The sequence below is a fragment of the Lolium rigidum genome, chromosome 4 (assembly GCF_022539505.1).
Source record: "Lolium rigidum isolate FL_2022 chromosome 4, APGP_CSIRO_Lrig_0.1, whole genome shotgun sequence".
In the NCBI taxonomy this organism is placed as follows: domain Eukaryota; kingdom Viridiplantae; phylum Streptophyta; class Magnoliopsida; order Poales; family Poaceae; genus Lolium; species Lolium rigidum.
The window spans coordinates 77,590,862-77,600,997 of NC_061511.1; the positions used below are offsets into that span (position 1 = coordinate 77,590,862).

At 51.2% G+C, this 10,136-nt stretch overlaps 1 protein-coding gene across 1 annotated transcript; it reads left to right on the top strand.

Annotated features, from left to right (window-relative positions):
• Positions 1-8,131: 8,131 nt before the first annotated feature.
• Positions 8,132-9,787, top strand: LOC124708727 (acyl transferase 7-like). Its single transcript, XM_047240401.1, has 2 exons — positions 8,132-8,597; positions 8,707-9,787. Exons 1-2 carry the CDS (start codon positions 8,145-8,147, stop codon positions 9,547-9,549), a joined length of 1,296 nt encoding a protein of 431 aa, XP_047096357.1. The 5' UTR covers positions 8,132-8,144; the 3' UTR covers positions 9,550-9,787.
• The last annotated feature ends 349 nt before the right edge of the window (positions 9,788-10,136 follow it).

Consider the following 10,136-nt stretch of genomic DNA (forward strand, 5'->3'; position numbering starts at 1 on the left):
TATCTAGACTTTAGAGAGACCAAATATGCAAACCAAATTTTAGCAAGCTCTATGTATATCTTCATTAATGGGTGCAAAGTATATGATGCAAGAGCTTAAACATGAGCACAACAATTGCCAAGTATCAAATTATTCAAGACATTTTACCAATTACTACATGTAGCATTTTCCGTTTCCAACCATATAACAATGAACGAAGCAGTTTTAACCTTCGCCATGAACATTAAAAGCTAAGAACACATGTGTTCATACGAACCAGCGGAGCGTGTCTCTCTCCCACACAAGCATTTATTCAAACAAAAACAAAAACAAGAAACATACAGACGCTCCAAGTAAAGTACATAAGATGTGACCGAATAAAAATATAGTTTCAAGAGAAGGAACCTGATAATTTGTCGATGAAGAAGGGGATGCCTTGGGCATCCCCAAGCTTAGATGCTTGAGTCTTCTTATAATATCCAGGGATGAACCATGGGGGCATCCCCAAGCTTAGACTCTTCACTCTTCTTGATCATAGTATATCATCCTCCTCTCTTGACCCTTGAAAACTTCCTCCACACCAAACTCGAAACAAACTCATTAGAGGGTTATTGCATAATAAAAAATTCACATGTTCAGAGGTGACACAATCATTCTTAACACTTCTGGACATTGCCCAAAGCTACTGGAAGGTAATGGAACAAAGAAATTCATCCAACACAGCGAAAGAGGCAATGCGAAATAAAAGGCAGAATCTGTCAAAACAGAACAGTCCGTAAAGACGAATTTTAAAAGGGCACCAGACTTGCTCAAATGAAAATGCTCAAATTGAATGAAAGTTGCGTACATATCTGTGGATCACTCACATAAATTGGCATAATTTTCTGAGTTACCTACAGAGAATTAGGCCCAGATTCGTGACGACAAAGAAATCTGTTTACTGCGCAGTAATCCAAATCTAGTATGAACCTTACTATCAACGACTTTACTTGGCACAACAAAACACAAAACTAAGATAAGGAGAGGTTGCTACAGTAGTAAACAACTTCCAAGACGCAAATATAAAACAAAGTACTGTAGCAAAATAACACATGGGTTATCTCCCAAGAAGTTCTTTCTTTATAGCCATTAAGATGGGCTCATCAGTTTTAATGATGCACTCACAAGAAATAGTAGTTGAAGCAAAAGAGAGCATCAAGAGGCAAATTCAAAACACATTTAAGTCTAACATGCTTCCTATGCATAGGAGTCTTGTAAATAAACAAGTTCATGAAGAGCAAAGTAACAAGCATAGGAAGATAAAACAAGTGTAGCTTCAAAAATTTCAGCACATAGAGAGGCATTTTAGTAACATGAAAATTTCTACAACCATATTTTCCTCTCTCATAATAACTTTCAGTAGCATCATGAGCAAACTCAACAATATAACTATCACATAAAGCATTCTTATCATGAGTCTCATGCATAAAATGATTACTCTCCACGTAAGCATAATCAATTTTATTAGTAATAGTGGGAGCAAATTCAACAAAGTAGCTATCATCAAATGTAGGAGGCATATTGCAATCACAACAAAATTTACTCTCCATAGTAGGTGGCACCAAAAGACCACTATCATTATAATCATCATAAATAGGAGGCAAAGTATCATCAAAGAAAATTTTCTCCTCAATGCTTGGGGGACTAAAAAGATCATGAAAACCAGCTTCCCCAAGCTTAAAACTTTCTATATCATTATCAACAATGGTGTTCAAAGCGTTCATACTAATATTACTACCAGCATGCAAATAAGATCCCATAGATTTTTTAATTTTCGCATCAAACCATCCATGTCTTAAATCAGGAAATAGAATAAGAAGCTCATTGTTGTCCATTATGCCAAACTAGTGTAAACAAGAAACAAAAAGATGCAATTGCAGGATCTAAAGGAAATAGCTTCGAGTACTTACAACGGCGAAAATAGCTTAGTAGCCGAGATCCGGAATGTGAGTACCTTTACCTTTCCTCCCGGCAACGGCGCCGGAAAATAGCTTGATGTCTACGGGTGCTTCTATTCTTGTAGACAGTGTTGGGCCTCCAAGAGCAGAGGTTTGTAGAACAGCAGCAAGTTTCCCTTAAGTGGATCACCCAAGGTTTATCGAACTCGGGGAGGAAGAGGTCAAAGATATCCCTCTCATGCAACCCTGCAACCACAAAGCAAGAAGTCTCTTGTGTCCCCAACACACCTAATAGGTGCACTAGTTCGGCGAAGAGATAGTGAAATACGAGGTGGTATAAATAAGTATGAGCAGTAGCAACGGTGCCGGAAAAGTGCTTGCCGGCGTGTAGTTGATGGTGGTAATATTGCGAGCGAGTAGAAACATAGTAAAACGATAAACAAGCAACGATAGCGATATTTAGGAACAAGGCCTAGGGATCATACTTTCACTAGTTGACACTCTCAACATTGATCACATAACAGAATAGATAAATGCATACTCTACACTCTTGTTGGATGATGAACACCATTGTGTAGGATTACACGAACCCTCAATGCCGGAGTTAACAAGCTCCACAATTCAATGTTCATATTTAAATAACCTTAGAGTGCATGAAAGATCAACATAACCAAATAGATCACATCAATACCATCACGAGTAATAGTTAACTTCACAATCTACGAGAGATCACGATCATAAACTACGCCAAGTACTACATGATGCACACCCTGTCCACTTTACACCATGCAGGAGGAATAGAATACTTTAATAACATCACTAGAGTAGCACAGGGATAAATTGTGATACAAAACACATTGCAATCATAAAGGGATATAAATAAGCACTTCATCGTGCCATTCAAAACGAGTGAATAAGTATTCTGTGAAATATAGCCTAAGAGACCCACACGGTGCACACACTAGTCACCTTTACACACGTGGGACAAGGAGTCTCCGGAGATCACATAAGTAAAACCCACTTGACTAGCATAATGACATCTAGATTACAAGCATCATCATATGAATCTCAATCATGTAAGGCAGCTCATGAGATTATTGTATTGAAGCACATAGGAGAGAGATTAACCACATAGCTACCGGTACAGCCCCGAGCCTTGATGGAGAACTACTCCCTCCTCATGGGAGACGAGCAGCGTTGATGAAGATGGCGGTGGTGTCGATGGAGGAGCCTTCCGGGGCACTTCCCCGTCCCGGCGGCGTGCCGGAACGGAGACTCCTGTCCCCCAGATCTTGGCTTCGCGATGGCGGCGGCTCTGGAAGGTTTCTCGTACCGTGGCTTTTCCGTCTCGAGGTTTTAGGTCTGGGACCTTTATATAGGCGAAGAGGCGGAGTCGGAGGGTCAACGGGGCGACGACACCATAAGGCGGCGTGGCCAGGGCCTGGGCCGCGCCGGCCTATCATCCGGGGCTCGTGTGGCCCCCTGCGGCGACTCTCGGGTGTTCCGGATGCTTCCGGGCAAAATAGGAACCCGGGCGTTGATTTCGTCCAATTCCGAGAATATTTCGTTACTAGGATTTACGAAACCAAAAACAGCGAAAACGAGAACCGGCACTTCGGCATCTTGTTAATAGGTTAGTTCCAGAAAATGCATAAATATGACATAAAATGTGCATATACCATGTAGATATCATCAATAATGTGGCATGGAACATAAGAAATTATCGATACGTCGGAGACGTATCACTCGCCTCCCCCTTTCGCGTGGTGCCTTATATACCCTAAAAACCTACCCTGCCAGAAGGACACGAAGTTTCGCGAAACAGAGCGCCGTCGAGACCACGATCTCCACCTTGAAGAGAGGGATTTTGAGGGCTTCTTCATCATCACCATCACCAACGTCATCGCCAACCACCATGGGCTCACTCTCCATCGCCATGAGTGAGTAGTTCTCTGTAAGCTTAAGAGGTGGATGGGGTTTGGATGAGATTGATTATGTAATCATCCATATGTATCGAGATTTGAGGTGTTTGTCTTGAATATATTCTTGTATGAGTGTTGGTACATCTTTAATATGTTTAATGCTTGTTACTATGGCCCGTTTGACATGATTTCAGTACTGAACCTATATTACTTTATCATATATATGAGGTTGGTATCTATTTGCAAAGTGTATTGCTTATTATTATGTTGACCCTGCGAATCCCTAAGGTGGCAGATAGGGAAAAATAAGGGGAAGGATAGCTAGTTCGAGTGTGTTCATGAATCTTAATGCTTTGTTCCGGGCTATTCAAAAGGATAGGCATTAATTGCTTGTAGTTTCAAGTTGGCCCCGGTAAAATGGGCAAGCAGGATAAAAGATGTTATGCAAATTCTCTTTGTTAGAATGCATAACTATATTTGGAGTACACACCTACAGAAAACTAAATTAGAGATGGATGCTATGTTAGTATGATCAATATCATTCATACTACACCCCACTACTACCTCATGCCAACGCTTTTAGCCACTAAAAGTTATAAATTACTTTTTTCGGTGAAAACTGAAAATCCGATGTTACTATTTACTATTTGCTATTTACTATTTGAATTAACTGCTATAAAATCACCCCTTGTTTGTGAGTTTATTGATATACATGTGTGATTGAGAGTGACATCTCCATTGCTAAAGTCTTATGCTGTGTTTGGTTGCATAGAATTGGGGCGTGGAATTGGAATTTGGGCCAAATGGGCCAATTCTACCGTTTGGTGTGCGCTCGGAATCTTTGCATGGAAATGTAACCAAATTCCACGCTCCGAATCCCGTAGTGCAAAGAGCGGGCCAAAGTTTCCGAGCTCCTTCGCTCGGAAACGCTCGGAAAGCGTACGCTCCACCCCTCTCCCTCGCTGCCTCTCTCCCGTCACCCGCCGACCGCCGCATGGCCCCGCGTCACCAGCTCCCCCGCCGGCCGCCGCCGCGTGGCCCCGCGCCACCAGCTCCCCCGCCGGCCGCCCCCGCCTGGCCCCGCCACCAGTTCCCCCGTCGTCGCCGCCTGGCCCCGCCACCAGCTCCCCCGTCGGCCGCCGCCGCGTGGCCCCGCGCCACCAGCTCCCCCACCGGCGGACTCGTACCCCAACCACGCCGCCGGGGGCCCTGCAGCCGCCGTCGTCCTCCCCTGCAACCGGCGACGCGTGCCCCTACCACCGCCGGCTCGATCCATGGCGGAGCATGCTGTGGACTAAATTCCGCAAATTCTATAGTTTGTTCATCCAAACAAGATTTAGAATTGGTTATAAAATTTGATTCCAACAACAATTTCCGAACACATCCAAACAACAGAATTGAATTAGAAGTCAATTCATTTCCATCTTGGATTTGGAATTTTAGTCCAATTCAATTCCACACTCAAATTCTATGCATCCAAACACAGCATTATTGGTATTCTTGTGTTCCCCTTGAGTCATCGCTAGCGTCATGCGTTGGAACCGAGCAGTGTTTCGAACAGACTTGCGACAAATGTCGGTGGTGGTCCGCCAAAGGAGCGCGTCGACCCAACCTGGGCGGTGACGAACAATAAGGAATGGTGGGTGGATTTCTTCGACGCATAGCGCCAGGAGGACATGTAGTGGGTCGATGGCCACATCGACCTGACGAGGTTGAAGAACGTGGCGGGGCGCTCACCTCTTCTAGGGCGTCCCTGGCCGCACACCGCTAACCTTCGTCAAGGGGATCCGGTGCGATGATACGCGAATGGAGTATCCGTAGTCACCGCCGCCGTTGCCATTAGCCAGGAAGTGGCTTCCAAGAGGGACAATGTCCCACTCTTTGTCATCATGCTCTTCTTCCTCAGATCCGGCGTAGCACGCCGTAATCCCAACGTGTATCCCCTCTACACCGTGCCTAAGAGCGAGACGAAGGAGTAATTCACGATGCCAGCGCCAGCACGACGCAGCCACGACATCAGCTTCCACAAGCCGCGACAAGAGGCGTCTGGTGGCAACTGTCTACGCCGCCCCAAGCCGGAAATTAATATGGAGGTCAATACGGAGGAGGAGGAGAAGGGAATACCACCACTAAGATACCCGCTTACTTCCGCTAGCAGCGCCTTCTCGCTAGTGCCGACGATCCAAAGGACACAAAGGAGGAGCAGAATAGTGTTAGTTCTCAGTTAATTGAGAAATAGTCAAATAACAAGGTATCGGTCTATTTCGGTTTTGAGAGTTGGTGTGATATCGGTTTTGGGGAGTGAGCGGAGCATATGGACGGGCTCTGAGCGGAGTCTCATATGGAATGGAGTACGGGGTTCCATCCTATTCGCGTGCTGGTTAGTGGAGCTCGACACTCTACTTACCGTAAATCACGCAATCACCGCCGTGCTGTCCACTCCAAACTCCGTACCAACACCACCCTGCCAACTCCGATGTCCCATCTCTTCTCTTGCCCCAAACTCCCTAACACCTATATAAAGGAAAAAGCTGGTGTTCCCCCGGGGGATCGCACGCTCTCATCCCCCGGATCGGTCGCACGCCGCGTGTCTCTGGAGGGCCCACCTTATCTTCCCTCAATTATTTCCTCTCTGCCTTCCGTCTTCTTCCTCGCGGCCCTGCCGTTCTCCATTCCTCGCGTAGACACAACTCCGGCAACCCAGCTGCCCAGCCCCGCCGCTCGCCGGCAACCAGAATCAACGCCGCTTCTCCCCGGCCCTTCTCGCTTGCCGACCCCGCCGTCATGCGCCTCCAATCAAGCCGTCGCGCGCTGAAGCTAGCAGCTTCTACTGGCCGTTCCCGAGGACGAACCAGCCCATCCTCGAGTGGTCCGGCTCCGGTGTTAGTCTATGAGAAGAACACCAAGATCAAGTCTGCTCCGCCCTTTCGCGAGGTGCTCCCGTCCCCTTCGATGCATCCGCTTCTGCAAAGGAAATCGGCGGAGCTGCGCGTCTGCACGTGGTGCTGCGATGGAAGAGTGGCGGTGCTGCGTGGGGGTGGCGGCGAAGCTACATGGGATGTGCGCCAGTGTTACAATGAACGGCGGCGTTGCGGCCCTGCAGCGGCCTGCGGCCGGCGTTTGCTACCTCCGTTTGCCGCTCGTGCTACAAGGGGTATGTGGAGCTGCTACATGACCGGTGACCGCCAGCGCTACAAGAGGCGGTCAGCGTTTGCAGCTCCTGCTACAAGGGCCGTGTGGAGATGCTGCGACCAGTGACCGCCGGCGCTACAAGGGGCAGTCGGCGTTTGCTACCTGCGTTTGCAGCTCCTGCTACAAGGGCCGCGTGGAGCTGCTGCGAGCCTGCGACCGGTGACCGCCGGAGCTACAAGGGGCGGCCGGCGCTGCTGCAACCTGTGGCCACGCGGTGCTAAAAGAGGTGGGCGGCGCTGCTTCAATCGGTGGTCGCCGGTGCTACATAGAATTAGCGGCGATGCTGTGACGGGTGGCCATGCCGTGCTACGTGGAGCTGGCGAAGGTTGCCGGCGATGCTGTGACAGGTGGCCAATGGCCATACCGTGCTACGAGGAATTGGCGAAGATTGGCCGGCGATGCTGTGACAGGTGGCCAATGGCCATACCGTGCTACGAGGAATTGGCGAAGATTGGCCGGCGATGCTACAACGGATGGGCGACGCTGCTGCGACCGCCGGCCGCTGGTGCTACATGAAGCTTGCGGCGCTGCTAGCCTGCTACAAAGGTTGGCCGTCGATGCTACAAGTGGCGGGCGCTGCTGCTACATGGTCACATGGAGTTGGCGCTGCTGCTGCGAAGACTCGCCGCGATGCTACAGCGGGTGGGCGGCGTTGCTGCAACCGCTGGCCGCCGGTGCAAATGTCGCCCGCGGTGCTGCGATGCCATGCTGCTGGAGCTACTTCTGCGAGAATGGGAAGAAGAAGAACGGCTGAGGATTTTGTGCGTGCATTGCGAACCAACGAGTGCAAGTGACGAAAGAGGAGATGAAAGCGACGTGAGCTGGGTCCAGCTAGATGGAAAGAAAGCGACGTTTTCCGGTTGTACATAGATCGAATGGTCTTGGCAGCTCCATCGGACGGACGCGGATCCGGGGGATCAAAAATTTAATCCCCCGGGGGACGCTCAGCAGTGTCCCTATATAAACCCCGAGCCCCCAAAATTTTAATTCAGACCTAAACCCAAGCTTCAATTCAACGCACTCCATCAACACGTACCCACCACCAGCAGCAACAACAACATCTCACCTCAGACCAAACCCCACGCGCGGTGTACTCCTCGGCCGGCCATTCCACATGGCGGCGGCCGCCGATGCCAAGCTCGTGCCAGTGGTGCGGCTCGGGCAGCGCCTGGTAAGGCCGGCCGGGCCGACGCCGGAGGGCCCGCTCCGCCTGTCGTGGCTCGACCGCTACCCCACCCAGATGGCGCTCATCGAGTCGCTCCACGTGTTCAAGCCCGACATGGCGCGGGAGGGCGATCGCCCGACGAGCGCCGTCGAGCAGGCCCTGGCGACGGCGCTCGTGGATTACTTCCCGCTGGCCGGTCGCCTCGCGGTGTCCGACGCCGGCGAGCCGCAGGTGGACTGCAGCGACGGCGGGGTCTGGTTCATCGAGGCGGCCGTCAGGTGCCGGCTGGAGGACGTGGACTACCTCGAGTACCCGCTCGCCGTCGACAAGGACGAGCTGCTCCCCCACCCGCGCCCCAAGCCCAGCCGCGAGGAGGAGAGCAAGCTCATCCTGCTAGTCCAGGTACGTGTCGCGCGTGTCGCATTGCGTTGCCTAGCTGTGTCCGACTGTCGGTGGTGTGGCTTTGGATTCTTACAGCTGTGACGTGAGCTAACTGGCCGTTGTGTCGCAGGTCACAACGTTCGACTGCGGCGGCTTCGTGGTGGGGTTCCGGTTCAGCCACGCGGTGGCGGACGGGCCCGGGGCGGCGCAGTTCATGGGCGCGGTGGGGGAGCTGGCGCGCGGGGCGGAGCACATCTCTGTAGCGCCGGCGTGGGGCCGCGACGCGATCCCGGACCCGGCGGGCGCGCTGGTGGGCGGCCTCCCGGACCCCGCGGGCGCCAAGCGGCTCGAGTACCTCGCCATCGACATCTCCGCCGACTACATCAACCACTTCAAGGGCCAGTTCGCGGCGGCCACCGGCGGGGCCCGCTGCTCGGCGTTCGAGGTGCTCATCGCCAAGGCGTGGCAGAGCCGGACGCGCGCCGCGGGGTTCGACGAGGACTCCCCCGTGCACCTCTCCTTCGCCATGAACGCGCGGCCGCTGCTCCACGCCCGCCTCCCCGCAGGCTTCTACGGCAACTGCTACTACATCATGCGCGTCTCCTCAACGGCCGGGAAGGTGGCCGCCTCCACCATCACCGACGTCGTCAAGATCATCAAGGAGGGCAAGAAGCGGATGCCGTCGGAGTTCGCGCGGTGGGCTGCGGGCGAGATGGCCAGCGTCGACCCGTACCAGATCACCTCCGACTACCGGACTCTGCTCGTCTCCGACTGGACGCGGCTGGGCTTCGCCGAGGTGGACTACGGGTGGGGGCCGCCGGCCCACGTCGTGCCGCTGACAAACCTGGACTACATCGCCACGTGCATCCTCGTCAAGCCGTGGATTCACAAGCCAGGCGCGCGGCTCATCACGCAGTGCGTGACGTCCGACCGCGTCGCCGCTTTCCACGACGCCATGGTGGACACCAGCTAGCTCACCACTGCACGGTTGTTCGTTGGTTCCCTTCTTTTTTTTACAGCTCTATATATATAGTCGCCCATGCTGAAATTACAGCTTGGTTATTAGTAGCAACAACTTAATTGTATAATAGTATCGGAGTTGTAAACTAAGCAAGAATAATGGTGAACTGGTAGCGACGAAAAGTGTAAAAACGATGAAGAAAGAGTATGTATTATACTAATATTAATTATAGCTAGGTTTGGAAGCGGCATCCCGCGTAAGCTCACGAAAGCATTATCTAAAGCATTATCTGGTTCAAATTAGATTATTTTCTTAATTTTTTTGCAAATAAGCTAACTAGTTTTGACTACGAAGCGGGGTGGGTCGCCCACCGCTTTGCATCCTAGTCTCCTAGAGGGAGGTGGAAGGAGCTCTAGGTTGTCTGGGGGTGTTGGTGGCTATGATGGCGAGGTGCTGTTGCAGTGGCGGTGTGAGCCAACATGGACAGTGTTGCCCCAATCCAGTGGCTAAAGATGAAAGTGTGATGCAATACAATCGAAGGTCTTAGCATCTTCGGTCGGTGCCGACAACGACGAAGCCTGTGGGTGTTAGTTCTCCAT

Coding starts and splice junctions, on each gene's coding strand:
- LOC124708727 (XM_047240401.1), top strand. CDS start 8,145: ATGGCGGCGGCCGCCGATGCCAAGCTCGTGCCAGTGGTGCGGCTCGGG. Junction 8,598..8,706: donor AGCTCATCCTGCTAGTCCAG/GTACGTGTCGCG, acceptor GTTGTGTCGCAG/GTCACAACGTTCGACTGCGG.